At 39.0% G+C, this 21,924-nt stretch overlaps 1 protein-coding gene across 5 annotated transcripts in view; it reads right to left on the reverse strand.

Moving 5' to 3' along the window:
- Positions 1–20,622, reverse strand: part of RPS6KA3 (ribosomal protein S6 kinase A3) — a 107,286-nt gene extending 86,664 nt beyond the window's left edge. For 3 of the 5 annotated variants that reach the window (XM_036839384.1, XM_036839382.1, XM_036839383.1), the window contains exon 1: positions 20,508–20,587. Coding sequence is in view for 1 of the 5 variants with exons in the window: in XM_036839388.1 (XP_036695283.1) it covers positions 20,508–20,576 (69 nt within the window). In the remaining 4 variants the exon portion in view is untranslated. Of the gene's footprint in view, positions 1–20,507 lie in introns of all 5 variants that reach the window. The other 2 variants (XM_036839388.1, XM_036839386.1) reach the window with 2 other exon arrangements.
- Between the last annotated feature and the right edge of the window lie 1,302 nt (positions 20,623–21,924).

Genomic DNA, 21,924 nt, shown 5'->3' on the forward strand with positions numbered 1-21,924 from the left:
ATGTAAGAAATGTAAAGTATCTAATTAAAACAAAGTGCCTTACTGGATATTGGATACTATTACAGAATTATTGTTTTTATAAGTGATGATGGTATGTTCAATGTTTTAAAAAGTCTTTATCTTTTAAGAAATATAAATGTAAATATTTATGTCTGAATTGATGTATCTAGGAGTAGCTTCAAAATAATCCACTGGAGCCAGGGAGGGGAAGAGAGAAAGTAGTGTGTGTGATGGGGAGTACAGATGAAACAAGACTGGCCATGAGTTGATAATCTTTGAGGCTGGGCTACGGAAATATGGTGGTTCATTATACTATTCTCTCTACTCTGGTATGTGTTTGAAATGCTTGATAATAAAAATTTTAATAGTCTTAGGTTATATTTTTAAGAAGCTTAAAAAATCCACACCAGTATTTACTGCTTTAAAGAGAAAGCCAAACAAAAACAGATAAGAATAGAAAAGCATAAAGAAAAAGAAGAAAGCAAGTGTATGTATTATTAAGGCCAAAAATAAAATGTGAAGCAAAAACCTTACGCTGATTAAATAAAAAGGTGATTTGATTTGGACTAAAAATATAATTAGTACTTAATACATACAGTAATAATAATTGCTATCATTTACTGAGCAATTACTGCACACCAGGCAACTACATCTTTGATGCTTCTAAGAACTCTGTGAGGCATTATCACTAATTTACAAATGAGGACATTAAGCCAAGATGGGTATGTCAATCTTTTAAAGCACTGTATCCTCAGCCCCTAGCAAAATGCCTGGCTGGCATACAGTAAGTGCTCAACAAATATTTGTTGAATAAATGAAAAAGTCTAATATCCTGACTAAAGCAAATAAGTAGAGCTTAAATTCAAACCTAAATCTGATTCTAAAACCCCTACTCTTAATCACATTTAAATCTTTTCATAATATACATAGTAAGAATGAAGATGTTTATTTCCTTCTGTGTATGTTTCTGTTTGTCAGATTTTCTACAATCAGCCTGTGTTACTTTTTTCAAACAAGTCATTAAAAATAATAAATGCAAAATAGTACTGAACACTTAATCACCGACTAACCTAACCACAAAACACAAAAGGAGATGTTCTGGGGACTAAAACATGAAATAAATGGACACAAGTGGAAGCGGAAATTTTAGCATACTAACATCAACTAGCATAATGAATAAAACAGGACAAAGCACTTGATGTAACTTACATTAGAATAGGTAGATATTGAATTTTATAATGTAAAAAGAATATGGGTTCAAGTTATCTATGAAAAGTTATAAAAGACTGACCATGTTCTAGGTCATGAAGTAAATCCAAAATTCTTAAAAACAGGAACTGTACAGATATTTTCTGATTATGATAAAAAACTGAATAAGGAAATAAATCACTCATTCAGAAATCAATATTATTCTAAATAACTACTGGCTCAAGGAAATAAATAATAACAGCTATCATTTATGCAATGCTTATTTTGTTCAAAGTACAGTGTTGGCTATGTTGCATATATTCTCTCATTTAATCCCAATTAATCATTAATAAACCATGAGGGATGTTATTATATAGAGAAGAAAAAACTTAGGTTGAGAATTAGTAACTTGTCCAAGATCACAGAGGTATTAAGTTTGCGGATAAGACAACTGGACCCAAGTCTGAAATCCAAAGCTCACACTACTACACAGAAATGATGTCATATTACTGTTAGAATTCAAGTATAGGCATCTAGCTGTGTTCATTTTTCTCTATTTATAAAATAAAGTTTTGTAATAAAAAGTGGAGGAGACTACAACTTTCCTTAACACATGTTCTGAAAATGTCTGTTTGTTAAATACACTACACTAAGAAGGTAATGGTTTGTTTTTCTAACGTATCATTGATCTGACATAATATTTCAAATTGCATAATCTCCTAAAAGAGACTCCTTTGAATATATTCATATTCTCGAGAGGGCAATTAAAAAGGAAGAAACCAGAAAATCAGTTAAAGTAGGGAATATAAGGTAAACATGATTGCCACTAAATTTATTTCTAAAAAGTCACTATTTTCTGGTACTTATCTGCAATCCATAAGAGTTCAATGGAATCTTAGCCAGCACGGATTTGAATCCACCACTAACTGTGGGCAAGCCCTTAAAGCCTCTCTGATTTGTGGTTCCTTCATGCATAAAATATGTGGATATCTAAGGGCTCTTCCAGCTTGAAAATGTTATAATCCTGTGACTTTAAGGATTAAAAGTATTTAAAATTTTGTGGAGTGTTTACACCTGAGGAAATTACTAATTCTGTATTTAAAGCTGTTTTGTACGTTATTTCTAACTCTAATTCCTTCTTTCTTTTCTCCACCTAAAATACAGTTTTATCTATATCCTTCAGTGGTACCTTTGTATTCAAGTGTAAACAAGGATAATACCAAAGAATGGATTGTAACAAATGCTGTCACCTGAAAGAGAAGTACTAACAAAGAGAAAATAAATGAAACATTGTTTTTCTGTGCAGATTAAGGAACCTAAAGCAATTTTATAATTTCCACAATCCAATCTTACTAGTCTTATTTTACTAGTAAAGTGTCAACTTATTTTTTAAGCTCCTCTGTGTACTCCCAGTGCTATTTCTGCCTTCCTAACACCTTCAAACCCCACCTCTTAGTACCACATGGAGTTGGCAGTGTTTCCCAAACCTGTGTGATGATCAGAATCACCTAAGATTCCTGTTAATAATACACTACCTGGCCTTACCTCAAACTGAAACTGAATCAGAAGTTCCAGAAGCCCCATGGCTCGGTATTTCATTTTTTAAACAGGCACCTTAGATGACTCCTGTGATTAGTTAAGTCTGGGAAATCACAGTGTAGAGAAAAGATCATGGGCTTTGGAGCCTGACATACCAAGTTTCAGAACCTGGCTTTGCCCTTTATTATAGGTGTGACTTTGGGCAAGCTACTTAACATGAGTCTCAGTTTTCTAATCTACAAGATTTGAATACCAGTTATGCCGGAGGTTGTAATAAAGTTTAGTACGCTTAGCCATGCTGGGTGCCCAGTAAGTGTTAGCTTCTCCTTCCTCCTGCTCATCTTGCCAGAGGAATTGACAAATGCAAATACTTGAGAGTATTCTGATGAGTCCCTTACCCTAATGGATCCACTTCCATTTCTAGGGCTAAAAATCTGAGTACTAGATAATTCATTAATGCATTACTTGGTTTGGCTAATTTAAGTCTTAGGAAAAAGTCTAATAATTTCTTCTGGTTTCCAGAGGCTTAGTGAAGTCCTTCTATCTAAAACAGATACACCATGATGCTGAGCTTCAAAGCCCAAGCTTTATTTGCTATGTGACTGTGGCAAAATTACCTGAACCTCTCTGTTTCCTCATCGGCAAAACAAGTGGTGCTTAAATGTTTGATGAACTGAACCCAACATGTGTTACTGATAACATAACTGTTAACTAAAAGTCACTTTAATTAAACTTACACACAGTCTTACAAACATTCTTATGAACAAAACGACAGCAATAATAGCTTGCCAGTAAGTGAAACGAGACAGACTAGGACTTGCTCAAATACACAATAAAAAAGAGCTTAACAGCCAAGCAATATCAACTGTACCTTAACACAAAGTGTATTAGACAAGTTTGGAACTGAACTTACTTAGGAAAAAACTATCCAAATTACTCACTCATTAAATATATATACATATATATATTTAAAAGTACCATAGGTATAAACACAACCAGGCAGCAAGGTTTATTTTTGGAAAAATGAGAAATATAGTTTATAATTACAGCTCCATAATGAATTCTAGCTGTATATGTATTAAGCATAAACACTATTAATAAGAGCATTCTACTAAAAATTGTTAGTATTAACTGTCCAGATAAGCTACAAAATAAAAGAAACCTAAAGAAATTAGAAAAAAACTAAAAATCTGGGAACATTCATTCAAGACAGAGGAAAAGCTACCCTCAATTTTTAAAAAATAAACAAGAAAATAACAAACCTCAAATCCTACTGAAAGTAATTTAAAGAACCATAGCTTTTCTCACAACTTATTTATTCTTTAATACAACTTTTTTCTTTCATTTAGTTCCTGCCCTTTGCTTATGTTTATTTCCAGACATTTAATATTTTTACTGCTATTTTGAAAGAGATCTTTTTTCCCATTATCATTTCTAACAAGGAAAACTATTAATTTTTAAATATATATTCTGTTTAATACCACCTTATTAGACCATCACTAGTTTTCACAAACCTTTTTAGTGGTTTCCTTAGATTACCTAAGTAGATGATTATATCATCTATGAATAGTTATCTTTTATCCTTTTTTTGAATACTTTTTGATTTTCTTGTCTAACTTCACTAGCAAACTCTTCTAGAATGTAAAAGAGAGGTGAAAACAGCAGGCACAGTTTTAATGAGATTGCCCATAATATGTCTCCATCAAGCATGATGCTGGCTACTGGTCTGAGACTATTTTTTAATAATGTTAAGGACACACCCTTTTATTCCTATTTTACTGTTTTTAATTGAGAATAGACACTGAATTTTATCTAATGCTTTCTCAACTTTCCCCCTAACTTTTAAATTAGAAATGATTATATATTCACAGGAAGTTGCAAAAATAATAGAGAGGTCCCATATACCTTTAACCCAGTGGTTACATCTTACACAACTTCCTGTCAAGACCAGGAAATTTATACTGGTACAATGCCCAGACCTTACTCAGATATCACTGGTTTTACAGGTTCTCGCGTGTGTGTGAGCGTGCGTGCTCATTGTTACACATTTTATCACATGTATAGGCTCCTGTATCTACCACCAGAGTAAAGATACCAGTTCTTCGCCATCAGGATCCTGCGTGTTGCCCCTTTACATCCACCTCTCTCCCACCCTTCTTCCTAACCCTGGCAATCACTAATCTAGTCTCCAATTTTGTCATTTCAAGAATGTTATATAAATGGAATCATATGGTATGTAACTTTTTTCCACTCAGCACGAATTCCCTGAAGATTCGTCCAAGTTGTTGTGTGTACAATAATTCATTCCTTTTAGTTTAGTAGTATTCCAGTATTCCATGGTGTGAACATACCACAGCTTGTTTAACTATTCACCTGTTGAAGGACATTTGGTGTCTAACTTTTGGATATTACAAATAAAGCTGCTATGAACATTTGTGAACAGACTTCTATGTGGACATACATTTTCATTTCTCTGGGATAAATGCCCAGGAGTGCAACTGCTGGGTTATATAATAAGTGTATGCTTAGTTTTTAAAGAGATGACCAAACTATTTTCCAGAAAGGCTGTATCATTTCACTTTCCCATCAGCAATGTATGAAAGATCCAGTTTGTCCACATCCTCACCAACACTAGGTACTGTCACTATTTTTCATTTTGGGTATCCTAAAAGGCATGTAGAGATATCTCATTGTGGTTTTAATTTTCATTTCTCTGATACCTAACCATGTTGACGTCTTCTCATGTGCTTATTTGCTATCCATATATCCCCTTTAATGCAATGTCTGTTTATCTCTTTTGTCCAGGTTCTAACTGGACTATTTGCCTTTGTTACTGTTAAGTTTTGAGAGTTCTTTATATATATTCTAGATACAAGTCCTGTCTCAGATATAGGTGTGCAAATACTTTCACCCAACCTGTGGCTTGTCTTTTCATCCCCTTAACAGGTTCTTTTTCATAGAGCGAACATTTTGAATTTTGATCAAGTCCAATTTATTATTTTTTTCTTTTATGGATTGTGCTTTTGGTGTCTAGTCTATGAACCCTTCACTCAGCCCACAGTCCCGAAGATTTTCTCTTGCATCTAAGTTCTAAATGTTTTAGAGTTTCCACGATCCATTTTGGATTAATTTTTGTATAAGGTGTGAGGTTTAGGTTGAGGTTCACTGTTTTACCTATGGGTGTGTAATTGCTCCAAGCACCACTGTTGAAAAGGCTATCTATCTTTCCTTCATTGAATTGCATTTGCACCTTTGAAAAAAATCAGTTGGCCGTACTTGTTTGGGTCTATTTCTGGGTTCTCCATTCTGTTCCACTGATCTATGTATTTATCCCTTCACCAATACCACAGAATTTTGATTACTGAAACTATTTAGTAAGTCTAAAAGTTGGGTAAAGTGATTCCTCCCACTTTATTTTTATCCTGTTTTGGATATTTTAGTTCCTCTACCTTTGCATATAACTTTTAGAATACGGTTGTGTTAAACCTATAGAAGAATTTGGGGAGGACTGACATCTTTACTATGTTGTGTCTTCTAATGTATGAACATGGTAGACCTCTCCATTTATTTAGACCTTTGATTTCATTTAACAACATTTTTTAGTTTTCAGCACACAAGCCCTACACATGTTTTGTTAGACTTATACCTAAGAATTTTTTTAAAGCAATTACAAATGGCACTATGTTTTTCATTTTGGTTTCCACACATTCATTGCTAGTATATAGAAACACTATTTTTGTATGCTGATCTTGTATCTTACAACTTTGCTGAACTCACTTATCAGTTCTAGATTTACGTAGATTCCTTGGGATTTTCATTGGAGACCTCATGTCACTTGCAAATAGAGACATTTTTATTTCTTCCTTTCCAATCTGTATGTCTTTAATCATGTGTTTTGCACATTATTAATATTTTTCTTCAACTTTAATATGGTGGACTACATCAATTGATTTTTTGAATACTGAACCAGTCTTACACCCCTGGAATACAACCCACTTGGTCATGCTGTATACTTCTTTTTATATGTTGCTGGATTTGTTTTGCTAACATTTTGTTGAGGATTCTGTGTCTATGTTCTTAAGGGATACTGATCTGGAGTTTTCTTTTCTGTAGTCTTTAGGTTTTGGTATCAGGATGATACTGGCCTCAAAAAATGAGTAGTGATATGCTTCCTCTTCTATTTTCTGGAACAGAATGTGTAGAATTCATGTTATTCTTGATGTTCCAGATCCTTCTTTTATCATTTCCTTTCTGCTTGAAGAACTACCTGTAGTCATTCCTTCACGGTCTGTTACACATTCTCTTAGCTTCCCTTCACCAGAGACTGCTTTGATTGCACCTTCACGCTAGAAGGATATTTTCACTGGGTATAGAATTCTGGGTTGCCAGATCTTTTCTTTCAGCACTTAAAAAACAGTGTGCTATTTCCTTCTGGCTTCCATGGTTTCTAGTGTGGGATCTACTGTCATTTGACTTATTATTCCCCTATAGGTAATAGTTCAGTTCTAACTGCTTTTAAGATTCTTTGTCTTTTAGTTTGATTTAGAAACAAATTTTAACTGTGGTAAAATACACCTAACATGAAATTTACCATCTTAACTGTTTTTTAGTATAAAGTTCAGTATGTTAAGTATATTCACATTGTTGTGCAACCAATCTCCAGAATTTTTCATCTTGCAAAATTAAAATTCTATACCCATTTAACAATTTCACATTTCCAAAGGTTTGATTTTGATGTGTCTAGGTGTGGATTACTTTAGTTTTGCTTATTTGGAGTTCAATCAGCTTCTTGAATCTGTAGGTTTACATCTTTTGCCAAACTGGGGAAATGTCAGGCATTATTTCTTCAAGTCCACCTTTTTTCTCTGCTTCTCAAACTGTGGTGACATGAATATTAAATCTTCTGTTAATGATCCCAGGCCCCTGAGACACTCTTCATTTATTTTTCAGTTTATTTTTACTCTGCTATTCAGATTGAGTAATTTCTATTGCTCTATCTTCAATGTTATTGATTCTTTCCAGTCACCTCCATTTTTTTTTTTTTGGCTGCACCGCATGTGGGATCTTAGTTCCCTGACCAGGGATCGAACCTGCACCCCTTGCAGTGGAAGCACAGAGTCTTAACCACTGGACTGCCAGGGAAGTCCCTCCATTCTTCTATTGAGCCCATGTAGTAAGTTTATTTCAGTTATTGCATTTTTCGGTTCTAAAGTGTCCATTTTCTGCTTTATTTCTTTTCTGAGACTAATTTTTCATTTGTTTCAAATGTGTTTGTGGTTGCTCACTGAAGTATTTTTACGATGGCTGTTTTAAAATCCTTGTCAGACAATTCCAATATCTGAAGCATCTCCGTGCTGGTATCTGGTGCCTTTTTTCTCATTCATGATGCAATTTTCTTGGTTCTTAGTATAAGTGAACTTCAGCTGTATAATGGACATTTTGGAGATTTTAAGACTCTGGATCCTATTTAATCTTTTTTAGCAGGCAGTCTACCAGTTGAGGTGTAGTGTGAGGGCAGGGTGAGTGTGTATGTTCAGCTTCCTGCTGGGCTCCGCCAACACCACCCTGGCAAAAGTGGAGCAATGACTCACACTACTTTTTTGCAGATGGGTGGGATGGAAGTTCAGCTTCACTCTTGTTCCCAGTGAAAGTGGGGCACCAACCCATACCACCTCATCGCCTCTGAGTAGGGGTGCAAGCTCAGCTCCCTGACAGACCCCACTGACAATAGGGAGAGGGGAAGTGGAGGGCTGACTCACACTGCTTCATTGCTGCAGGGTAGAGTGGAGTTCAGCAGAGTTCAGCGGAGTTCAAGGTAGACTTCAGCTCCCTGAAAGGCCCAGCTGACAACAGGAGAGGGGAGAGGGAGAAGCGGGGTGCCAATCAGCCCTGCCATCCACCACTCTGTTCCACCTTGTAGATGCCAGATGGGGGTGGCACCTGGGCCCTACCGCATCAGCGGAGGGGGGAAGCAGCGTCGACCAGGCCACCTCCAACCATCTTGTTCTGCCTTGTTGATGCTGGGTGAGGGTGGACCTCACCGACACAGGGCGGGGGGAGGCTTAGTGGGGACTAGTCCTGCCTCACACCACCTTGTTATGTCTCATTGCTTCCAGGCTGGAGTGGAGGCTCAATTGGCTGCTGGACCTCACTGACACTACCCTAGTGAGAACACCACCTCCTTCTGTAGGAAGTGGGACAGGGGTGGTGGTGAGGGAATATCAGGTCCCTGCACAACCTGCCAAAGCCACCGAGCAGGGGGAATCAAAGTGCTGTTTGTTTTTGCTAGGCGGCGAAGGGGAGAAGGGGAGAAGGGGAGATTAGGTCCCTGATCTGCCCAGCCAACACCAATGGGTGGAGGAATCCAAGCGCTGCCACTTGCTTCTTAGAAGTAGGGTGGGGTTTTTCTGTTGGTGTTTGGCTACAGTAGGGTGGGTACTGCCAAAAAGGTTTACTGTTGTTAGCCCACCCTTTCTTTAGTCATCTGGCTAAAGAGAACAGGCTTTTCTTGGAACCCTTTTTGTCTGCGCCTGTTGGTGGTTCCAGGTTGGAGGCTTTTACAACACCCTGTCCAGCATATATGGGAGGCAATAAGAACACCCAGGGAACTCACTATTTGTGTCATTCCTTTAATCCCAAAGTCTGTAGGCAGTCTGCTTTCTAATTTCCACCTTTCAGAGTGTTCCTGTACTTGTTTGTTGTGATGTCTTAGGTGTTTTAGTTGTAAAGGAAGACCTAGGAGGAAAAGGACTCCACCATCTTGGCAGAACCAGAAGTCTCCGCCAAGTGATTAATTTTTATGTTGAAAGTAACATTTTCTGTGTGTGTGTGTGTGTGTGTGTGTGTGTGTGTGTTAAAAGAAACTTTATTGGGTGTTTGGGGTAATGACATTTATTTTCTAGGTTTCCACATTATGGTTAAAAATGCACTGTGGAAAACTGCTATAACATCATAGATCAGAACTTTCCCCTAAAGTTCCAATTATGTTTCTATCATTCCTGGCTAATTTAGCTTGCTTCATGTTATTCAACTGCCTGTCCACCTCAGTACTTTCACACTATAATATTCCAAAGGAAAGAATTCTATCTCATTCATTATCACCTAGTACTATACCACACAAATTCAGAACAGCCAGGGGGAAAAGATCACTTTAAAACTCATTTTGAGCTCCTCTTTTTAATAATCCAAGGCAAATCTTACTTTTAACTTGCCTGTGACATTTCTCTCTTTAAGTAACCCCCCTTACTGCTATCAACATCCATTGTGATAGTTATTCTTCTTGAATTATACCAAGAGCCAGCAGGAACTTGAAGGAAAGAAGGCCAACAGGGGTTTTGCTTTGCATTTTCACTTCTTTAAATGAAACACCTGTATATCTCACTTTAAGAGATGGATCCTTGAAAATTCATTTATTTGTTGACTTATAATTAATTTCAGAGATTCTAGACTTTTTGTTTTGACTGACCTTCAATTAATTCCTGTACTCTTGCTTTAAATAAGAAACCATACAATAGTATAACAAGACTGAGGAGACTGTTAGGAAAAATATCACTGCCTCAATTTTTGCTTTCTTTGTATAATTTTTTTTATAATTAATCTTTTAACTCTTTGTTGTGTTCCTCTAGAAACTCTGCTCTGGCTGGGAGAAGGTGTGGCCCAGGTGAAGTAGGGCTCTATTCACCCAACTGGAAAGCCATTGTTCTAGAAAAAGCTTTTTATTTATCACATCTAAAAATAAAGGAAATCTTTTAAAAGTACAAACTGAAACTAAGTTTTCTGAGAACTATGTATATAACATGACACAGATAAGGATCTTCTATATCAGCATTAGAGCGAAACTCCATTTAAGTCCCTAAATCAGCAGCAAAATAAGCACGAGAACTATGGATACAAGCAGACAATAAGCACATTAAAACATCCTTCACATTCCCAGTCATTAGAGAAACGTAAATCAAAACCACAATGAGATACCACTTTCAAACACACTAGGGTGGTTATAATGAAAAAAACAATAACAAGTGTTGGTGAGGATGTGGAGAAACTGAAACCCTCATGCATTGCTGGTGTGAATGTAAAATGATACAAACAAGTTGGAAAACAATTTGGCAGTTCTTTAAAATATTAAATATAGACTTACCATATGACACAGCAATTCCACTCCTAGGCAAACACCCAAGAGAACTGAAAACATGTTCACATAAAAACTTGTATACAAATGTTCATAGCAGCATTATTTATAATTGCCGAAAAATGGAAACAATCCAAATGTCCACCAACAGATAAGTGGATAAACAAAACCGCTATAACCACACAACAGATTACTCAGCCATAAAAATGAAGCATTGACACATGCTACAACATTGATGAACCCTGAAAACATTATGTTAAGTGAATGATGTCGACACAAAGGCCACATATCATATGATTCCATTAACATGAAATGTCCAGAATAGGCTAATCTACAGAGACAGAAATTAGATTATTAGTTGCCAGGGGCTGGGGGAAGGAGGGAATAGGGAGTAACTGCTAATGAGTATGGGATTTTGAGGGTCATGAAAATGTTGTGGCATTAGATAGTGGTGATGGTTGCACAACTTTGTGAATATACTAAAGACCACTGAATTGTATACTTTACAAGGGTACAATTTTGTGGTATATAAATCATATCTCAATTTTTAAAAAGATTAACTAGGGCTATTTAACCTAAGAATTAAAAAACCCAAAGCGGGAAAAAAAGTCATCAATGATCAACGTTTAAATTTCCTTTTCTTTTACTGTAGCAAGGTAATTGGCAACTTTTTCAGGTTGTGCCAGATCCTGTTTTCTGGCACTCTGAGGGAAAGTCAAATAGATTTTTCTGAAAAGAAGATGCAAATATAAAGAGGTAATGATTTAATAAGCTGCAATTAAAAAACAGAGCAGTTACTCAAGCACACACCTAGGGGCTTCTGTATGGAGAGGTGTTAAGTTACATCTGGGCAAACCCCCTTTTCCAAGTACAGTAGTTTTTGTTTCAAATTCTCACTTGTAAGATAGTTGTTTAGAAATCTCAAAAAAATTTCCCATACGATGTCACATACGATGCTGTTTCTCAGGCCAGCTCACAAAAGCTTATTTTACCCATGCTGTATTTGGAGAGTAATATCAATTTTGCTTTTCTAAGTCTCCCTATACGTTCCCATGAAAACATCTGCTCAATACAAACCACCTGGGCCCTTTCGCCCTTAGGAGGAGATGTCAAATAGACGGAGTCACTCACCTCTATGCTGTTTTCAACCAGAGCAGGGCAGTCTAGTGGAAAATCAGTGGGATTGCAATCTGCGAGACTTGGTGTTTGAACCCTGCCTCCTCCACTTAATAGCTGTGCAACCATGAACAAGTTACTTAACCTCTCTAGGCTTCAGTTTCCTCACCTGTAAGTTGAGGTTAATTACATCTACCTCATTCAAGTAGATATACACAAAGCGTCTAGTCAGAGAGAGCATTCAGTATATGTTAATCTCCAAGATGAACCAATCTACTTTCCCAGTATTAATTAGCACAGTATAGTGAACAAAATGCACCATTTCTGATAGCTAAATTTCCCCAATGCTTCGATGTTATCACTTGAATGAGAAATATCATTGCAAAGTTAGTAAAGTTGTAGAAAGTGCAGAATGGTTATTTGAGGGGCATGTACCACTTAGGAGGGCTTATCAAAATCTTCAGGGTAGAAGAGAGACAAGACGAAGCTGATTAAACATAATTTGAAAAAGCATATTAAATATATTTTTCATTTAGAAAAAGCTTTAGCCTATTAATTTCAAACTACAAGTAATAAAAGGTAGAGTTGAAAAACACTGGTGTAGAAAAAAAGGGTTCAGTATGTGCTAATTCTATAATCTAGAACTGTGCTGTTCAATGTGGTAGCCAACAGCCACAGATGACTAATAAAATTTAAATTAATTAAAGTTAATTTAAAAATTCAGTTTCTCAGCCATACTGGCCACATTTCAAGTGCTCAGTAGCCACACATGTGGCTAGCTAGTGGCTACTGAATGGTACCCATCTAGAAGCTGGGTTTTTTTTTAAGTGAATCTTTCCTATTATTTTATATTCTTTTCAGGTAGACTCCTCTGCTCCTAAACGTGAAGAAGTGAAATAACATCCTGGGTAACTGAGGTTTTTAGTAGAGATTCTACAAGATTTCTGGAGTAAAGATTTCTCCCAAAACACTGCACTTGAGGTGCACTTCAATCTATTAATGTCAAAATGAACTTTTGTTTCAGGCTATCATTTGCCATCTGCTTCTAACACATATCAAATGACTGAACCAAGTTTCCTATAACAAGCTTTGTGGGCCAAAGGATTAGAGGCAAGCTCACAGAAATCTAGATGACCAGGTCAGACATGAAGATGAGACCATCATCGTATGTAAGATTATAAAAATCAATTAACATGGTGGATAAAGCAATTAATTTTTAAGGTATGTAAGAAACCATGGATAGAGTATTAGTTAAGATGAGCAAATCTGATTTAAGTTATGCTACTGCTGTAATTCTATTTATACTAATAGAGGGGAAGACTGATACGAAGTATAAAAGCGCTTTTGGATTTACACATAAGTGTAGGGTTATCTAATATTCAGGAAACTAGCACTATTTCATGAAAAAGCAAAACAAAACACAAAAATACCCTCCAAAAGACAATGTGGAGAGCTGACTCCAGGTGGGGCAGTAGGCTAGCTTCCTGATCTTTAGTTCGTTCACATTCCTTTCTAGCTGACACCTTCAAGAGAAGAAGGTAAATATTCAGAGTAGGTAATGCCAGTAATTGAGCTATTCTGTTATGGTATGCTGAAGCATAAAATCACTGTTTGTTAGTAGGTAATACGCCCCTCAAATACCCCTGACTCCAGAGGTATGTGTATATGATGGGCAGAGATCAGAAAAAGGGTGAGGAAGTCATTTTACATTATTGGTAAGCTGTAAGTGTAAATTTTTTTTTAAAGATGAAGTAACAATGTTCCCAAGTTAAAAACAGCTGCAACAAAATATCATTAACCCTAGCTGTTTTCTAGTAACTTCAAGTTTGAAGCAATTAATTAAAAAAGAATGGGAGAAGTAGACAGATTGACAGCAGCATAAAATAGCAAATGATAAGAGTTTTTAAAAACTATGAATATTAAAAATAAATTACAGAGTAAGTCCATGAGGGGGCCGTTTAGTAGGGGCAATTAGCTTGATATTAAGGTAGAATATGACCATTACCTTTCAAAACACTGAATTTTAAAAGTTTAAATTATTTAAAACTTTTATTTAAACTACTGCATTTAAATTTTTAGTCCACTATTAAGATGGAAAATTGTTACACAAATTAATTTAGAAAGACTCCAATTCAAAATGAAACAAAAACTCTTGTTTGACAGTTACAGAAAAAAAGCTTTGATACAGTCAATTAAACATAACAGCTTGTTTCCAGGCAATACTGGATCATGTTACTGTAGTTATCAGACTTTCCAAAACTGTGTTCTGCAAAGCACTTGTGTCCTTTGAGACTTCAATAGATGGTTCATGAAAAAGGGGTGCTGACATCAAGTCTCAAATGCTGTGAGCTATTTCCTTTTTGCAGATTCATCATGTACATCATCATCTTAAAAGTCCTAAGATGTTATGCAGCAAAGACATTGGTCAGATCTCATTTAATTCCACAATCCCCAAATTTATTTGATTATGTCACGCTCCTTTGGTTTTTCTGGAGGGAGAAGATGGTTGTTGGGGCACAGACACATTTTGAAAATTTTCAGAGACTTCTCAGTTGAAAATACCATGTGTACTATTGAAAGTTCCTTAAGTACCAGTATCACATAACAGAACAAAATCCAAAGGATTGAATTTCTAGACAGGAAAAGCCAGTCACTCATGGCATATTCAAATAACCAAAATAAATGTGTTTATAGTAATGGGGAGGGAAGTATGCCATATTAATTTCTGTCCCTAAAAAATGAAATTAACAGAACTGATCCTAAAATATAAAAAGGTGTGCACATTCTGTTTTGGTACTTTTTAGAAAGTAAGTTAAAATTCTACCTATTGGTGCTATATATTGACTTTATTTCTTCAGAGACACACTTCCTTCAAGAGGTTGACATATAGGGTATATCATATTTCAACAATTATAAGACACCATCGTGTGTGAGATATACTATTATCTTATGTATCACTAAGGGAAAAAAGCCACTGCTGATTAAACAACGACATGCCGTGGACTGTGAGAGGGCTTCCAAATTGAGCAACGTTGAAATATGAACATGCTTTCTTTTCTTCCTTCTTCCACACATATTCTTCAAAATGTTTTTTATGTGTTTCCCCCCTCTAAAGACAATATTGAAGAGGGGAACAATATAAAAAAGGATAAGATTCAAGAGATTTCTGTTCACCTTACCCTTACAGTTATATTCAGATATTATAAAGGCTCTCTTTAAACAGATCAATCAAACAAACCATTTTTAATTGTTCTGTTTGATTCTGGAAAAATTACCCTAGAGGAAAAACAGAGAACTTCCTAAGACAGTGCTGTTTGAGAGATGATTCATTATAATTATTATTTATTAAACACAAACCATGTACTGACCCAAGTGCTTTACATATATTATCATTCAATTCTCACCACAACCCCAAGAGGTAGATATTATTTTCATGCCTATTTTACAGATTAGGACGTTGAAGCGTAGAGACATTAAATAACTTGCATAAGATTACAAAGATATTAAGTGGCAGAGACAGGGCTCAAACCCAGGTCTTCATGGCTCCAAAGTTTATGTTCTTTAACACTTTGCCATACATCCAAATTATCCCACAAAGTAGAATAAGTAAAATTGAAATATTTAATTGCTAGTAACTAATGTATTTGCTTAAAATAGCCAAATGTATTAAATGATAGTTATGTTCTATATAGATACATTTTATCCTGTTTTATACAAAGAATATGGTATATTTGTATTTGTTTTGTTAACTTGACACATTTTACTTAACAATTAAAATTTACAGTTGTTTTATCTTTGCTTCTACGCTATTTGGTATTAAATTGAAAAACCAGAGTATCTGAGATTTGGTAACTGTTCCAGATTAACGAAAGACACAGGAAACTGTATCAACTCCTAAAGATGGGGGGGGGCGCGATAAATTTAATGCCAAGTATTAAAATGCAACTGCTTGTTTTTTCTTTCTATTACATGAAATGGGGAACGGGATGTGTAAAATATACATTTGCTCGATTGTATTCCAATGCTTTAAAACTTGTCATCCACCAAAACACATAAACAACTGAGCACTATCACACTCATGCATTACCAAGAGACCACCAAGATGTCACTGTTGTACACTGTAATCTGAACCACTGGGTCTAAAGCATCCAGTCTGCACTGGACAAACTGGGCCACTTGACGTCATCCATCATTCACAGCCTGGAAGATCATATGTCCCTGAACATGGAACTCTAGAGCAAATCTTGTCAATGATCACAATGGTATAAATTTTTTAGTGGATGATAAATTAAAAAAAAATCTTTAGAACAACTCTTCTGCAATTCAGACTTCTGATAAATGATCTGCTATATTTTTGATCATTCTATAATTTACTGAATGTCATGTCCTTGGTCAAGAGTGCACATCCCAATTATGCCACTCTTCTTATATAAAAATAAGATATACTCATTGTGATTTCCAGAAACATACTAATGAAAAGGCAAAGTCTGCCTATACTTGTTTCTTTAATTGGATAAGTTTCTCTCTTTATCTTGAAATTTAAATGTATCAAAGAAGTATCTCATTTTGGATTAACCCCATCAGTATAGGATCAAGCTGCCAAAATAATGCAAACCTTCCTAAATTCTAGTTTAACAAAAACTGATATTATAATCACTGAAAACAACAAAGTGTTCAATAAAGTGTCACAGTTACTCGACAGTTGACATGTAACAATACCTGTCCTCTCCTCAGATCTTCACTTGGGGGAAAGAAAAAAACCTGAAAGGTGGTAAAAATGAAACAGGAAAAGGAAAAGAAACTTAATAAAACATTTTTTTTCAAAATCAAAGATCACACTTTAATAGAATGTTTTTCCCTACAGATGAAACATAAGAAACCTAATATTGATACAGTGGAAATATTACAGAATCCAATAAAATCTTTGAGGTTAAAAATGGTTGCACACCCACTGAAGATGGTTTCCAAAACAAGGGTCTCGTTTTTTATAAATAAAATATTTATACAGTTAATATTTTTCAATGCACTATGGAACTTGTCATTTAAAGGAATTCGAGGTAGCTATTTTTATATAACACATTTCTATAAAGCAAAAAGAACCTCCTTAATTTTATTATTTTTGAAAATTGTTCATATTTACGTTTACTATAATTTATCTTTACTAAAAATGAGAAAAAGGTGTCACTTTATTTAGGTCAGGTTTATGATCCAGTAAATGTCCCTAACAGCAGTGGCAAGAGTTTGTAGAAAAGAATAGCCACAATCCCTTGATATCCATCTCCTAAACAGTCAAATATTCAAAAACACACTAGCGTCTTTAACTCATTAAAGAGTTCTGAATTCACCTGGACTATTTAGGAAGCTATTTTGTTTTTAATCTTGTACCAACCTTGACTTTGCTTACATAGTACTTCCTTTATTATTCTAAATTTGCTTCTTTAAACATTTGGCATAGTTCTAGCCTATCATGTTCTGACCCATGTTTGAGTTCAACCACAAGGGTTTTTTTGTTTTGAGCACCATGAGACCCATGTGAGGTCAAGAAGACATGTAAAGGAATGAAGAAACTGCCTGTACTTTTAGTGAGGTACTCAGTTCTTTTAAGATTGCTCATATTTCAATGTAAGATTAAAATGCTAAGAACAGAGATAAAATTGATAATTACCCTATTCCTGACCTTCATAATTAATTCATCAGTCATCTAGGGGGCCTATACTATGTATGCGCCAGGCACTGCGTTAAGAGCTGAGGATACAGAGAAAAAAAAGAAGTCTCAGCTTTGAAGAATTCACAGTCTCCTAGGGAAGAGACCATAAATGTAAATTTCTATAGAGATCAACCCTGAAATCTTTTAGCCTGAAGAGAAACAATCTGGTGTTTTTACTCAAATGACTATTTTTTAAAAATAGTAAAATACAACTATTCACCGATAAGAACTTACTGGGGAGGAGATGGCATAATGCTAAGCATAATATTAAGTCCAATATCAGACTTCCGAATGAAAATTTTCAACCTTTTCCTTACTGGCTTCAGTATTTCCAAATTTGCATCAGAAGTAATTTACTTGAAACAGCTGAACAACCAAAGGCAATAAATATCTAAAGGCAATTTGTTAAAATCTAATTTTAATAAATCTAGGCAACACTGGCTCTGATTGACATACCTTATGCCAGAGTATCAAGAAAATTACTTGAAAATGGCAAATTGTGGGAACCTATCTGCCAGGTTCCGGAAACCATGACAGTAACTGAAATAACTAGGCTTTAACAAATGAGACATCTTATAATACCATAATTGTTTTTGAAAAATACTTGACCTCTAACTACCGGTTTACTTATTTATACTCTGATTTTTTTCCACAAAAGATTTGAAACAGTTACCCTAGCATAAAGCAAAGCACATGAATTATATCCACCTGGCTCTGAATTATGGCTCCACCATTTACTATTTATAATCTTTGTGCCCTTAACTTTTGAGATCAGTTTCTTAATCTGTAACAATGGGGACCATAATCCTACTCTGTTGGGTCATAGGAAGGATAAAATGAAATAGCATGAGCACAGTAAGCACAGTATCTGGCATATAGTAAGTGCTAAATAAACATTAGCTTTGTGCTTTCTTTATCCAATTGCATGCTATATAGAAAAAGGATCAGGTGGAATTTTAAATGACTTTTTTTTTTTTACACACTGATGCGTGCCAAGCAGAAATGTGGACTGATTACGAGTTGCAAATGTTAACGTTTGCATCTAAAAATCAGGCTCAAAGCAAATTCAATTTCCTTCCACAAGGTCGGCACTCTGAGGACACATTTTAGCTATATTACTTAATATAACCTTTTAGCTATATTACTTAATGCAAAAATTTTTCTGAAGGAAAAAAATGAATGGAAAGAGCCCGGGGAGCACTACGTTTCATACTATCCAATTCCAAAGATGATTAAACATTCTAAATTTGATTTTCTTACCAAAAATTCACAGTATTAGACTGGCTAACAATTTTAAATGAAATTCTCGTAGATTTCCTTTAAAAATCTTTTTTTCAGGAAACATCTATTAATGTGTTTTCAAAGAGCAGCGTTTCGTTTAGGTTTTAAAAATATGATCCAAGTCGCAAAATACTAAGCACCAACCGTAAGCACTATTACAATTCTGCTTGCGATAAAGAGAGAGCAAGTAAACATTTTATAAAGCAGCGGAGGTGACTAGGGAAAAAGTGCAAAGTGATCTGAACTGATCTCCGTCCGCCTCCCCCTCTATTCTACCCGAGAATGCAAGTGTCCCGCATCTCAGATCAAACTGAGCCTCGGTCTTACTGACGTAACCAGTAACCCTATCCACCTCTCACACTGCGGAGGCCGGCAGGGCAGCGGCTGCCGCCAAGTACACCACTCATCAGAGCCTGCCCCATTCCACCCCCGCGCTTCAGTCATGCTTTCCAGAAATGGGGTCACTCACTCAGTAACTATTACACACACGCAGCCTATCATCCTGTAATCCCCCAAAGTCCGCTGTGGGGAATAGAAGACAGCAAAAAGTCAAGAAGGAAGAATCACAGACGCGCCACCATCAGGAACTGATTTTCCGCTCCGGAGAGGAGCGCTGATGCCCTGGAATGGGTCTTGTCTGGATTATTTTCGCAGACCCCGAGTTGGTTCTGGGACAGGGGCGGCTGCGAAGAGCCGGGGGAATTCTGTTTAACCCTGTTTAGGCACAGTGTTTGGGTTTGGGTCACTCGGGTGGGTATCTCAGGGACGGTCACCAGATCGCGGACAAGGAAAACCAGAAACCCCTTTACTGCGGCCGCTGATCTCCTTGAATAACACCCTCTCACCTCCATGGACAGGAAACTCAAGTTAAACTCGCAGGGACGGGGTCCTCGAGATCAGGGACCTCAGAAACGGGGCGGGGGGGGGATGGAGAACCTTAGGCTTCCACTCTCTCCTTTACAGCAGCAGAAACCGCTGCGGCAGATGCGGGGGGGGGCAAAAATCCTTGGCTGTCCCGCACCCCTTGCCCGAAACCCTCACAGGTCGCCACCCCTGCCCTGGGCCGTTCCTGCCCCCGCGCGCCCGGCTCCCCGGGGCAACCCTCTCCCCCGGCCGGACTCGAGAGTCCCCTCTCCCCAGCGAACCCAATCCACACCCCTCCCGCATCCCCCAAAGTCACCAGGGTCCAGGGAAGCCCCCGACCAGGCAGGGCCAAACTTCCCAACTCCTCGCCAGCCCCCGCTCCGCCTCCCGCTCCCCCCACGCAAAGTTGATGAAAATCGGCTTCTTGCAGAGCCCCGGCGCCCACTCCAAACCCCACGCGCCACCACACCACAGCCCCCCGAGCGAGGGAAGGGAGGGAAGAGTGCGGGTGGGAGGAACAGAAGGGCAAACAGATCAACCCCAACTATCCAAACCGGAATCCCGAACCGAGGGGAGACGCGAGCGGCAGAGGAAGGGGCCGAGTGGTCGGCTCCCGGGTGGGGAGCGAACTGGCGGGGGCGCGGGGAGGGGGCGCGCCGGCCCCGGCCGCCGGGCTGCACTCACCTCAGCGCTGTCGGACGGGCTCTCCACAGCCATCTTCTGCCACGGGTCCGCCAGCTGCGCCAGCGGCATCTTCCCCCCCGGCCCGCCGCCTTCACCGCCTCCTCCCTCCCCGCCCGCCCCGCGGCCGGCCCCGCTCCGTCGCCGCCCGAGCCACACGGCAGCAGTGGCGGCAGCAGCTGCAGCAGTAGCGGCGGCTGCCCGGGAGAGGGCTCGGCGCCGACACCGACCCTCGAACGCCGCGCGCCCGGCTGGAGACGCCCGCGCGCCGACCGAGAGCCTCGCGCCGCTGCCGGGCACCGGGTCTCGCCCCTTTCTTCCTCTCCTCCTTCCGCCGCCGGGACTACAGCTCCGCCCCCCCGCCGGTTCCCGCGCCCGCTCCCAGCAGAACAGCAGCCCCCGCGCGCTCCCCTACTTCCGCTCACAACATGGCGCCTAAGCGATACCTGTCTCTCAGAGCGAGGCTCGGCCGCCGCCGCCACCGCCGCGCGCACCCGGGGGCGGGGCCTGGGAAGACACGCCCCTGGCCGCGGCGCTCCGCTAGTCCCTCCTTCCTCGCCCCAGCCTCTGCTTCTGGGCCTCGCCTTCTTTCTGGAAGGGCGAGCGGGAGAGATCTGGGGGCGTCGGCAGGAGGTGGGGGAAAGAGGGAAAAGGGAGGAGGTGCGAAAGGCTGGGAGTTTCTAAGTGCCGCGAGTCCGAGCAGGTTGAAGGCTCCTCGGGGATGCAGAGGAGTGGTCCCCGCCCAGCTGGGGAGAGAGATGGGCGAGGCGCAGGGGGCGCAGTACAGTGCCGAGGACCCGGGGAGGGGGCGTCGGGTGTCTTTTCGGCGCGATTCTTCCATGGGTGCACGTGGGCGCGCCGAGTCTATGGGCACATCCCGTAGTAGCCCAGGACCCGCCCTCTCCCAGGGTCACACGATGGGCATTCACCTGCCCCTCCACCCCCCACGACGGGGACACGGAAGGGTATGTGTCCCGGAGCCGCCTGGGGGTTCGGCTCTCGGTTTGAGTCAAGGCTCTCCAGATTGACGCTCTTGTGTTATATTTTTAATATTTGGAATTAGTTTGTCTTGCATGAGTCGACCCCCCGCCCCAAGTCCGCAGAGCCCTCGGGCTTCAGGCCCGACCCTCCAAGCGCGCCCCCTCCCCGGCTCTCCGCTGCCTAAATCCCTCACGAAGGAGAAAACAAGGAGGTTCTTTAAGGCTGCCCCTCTCGGCAGAGGTTGGGGAATTATTTATAAATATCTTGTTGGCAGGAGCCCGGGGTTCCTGCTCTTCTGTTGACTTTAAATAAAAGATTAGATTAAAAATCAGCCTGGCGGTGGGTGGAGGAGGGGGGAGAGGGAGGGCTTCTAACTCCTCCCGCCCGAGATAGGGAAGCCCTAGGTTAAGGAAACCCAACCCCCAGAAGGCAACGGAGG

The sequence above is a fragment of the Balaenoptera musculus genome, chromosome X (assembly GCF_009873245.2).
Source record: "Balaenoptera musculus isolate JJ_BM4_2016_0621 chromosome X, mBalMus1.pri.v3, whole genome shotgun sequence".
In the NCBI taxonomy this organism is placed as follows: Eukaryota; Metazoa; Chordata; class Mammalia; order Artiodactyla; family Balaenopteridae; genus Balaenoptera; species Balaenoptera musculus.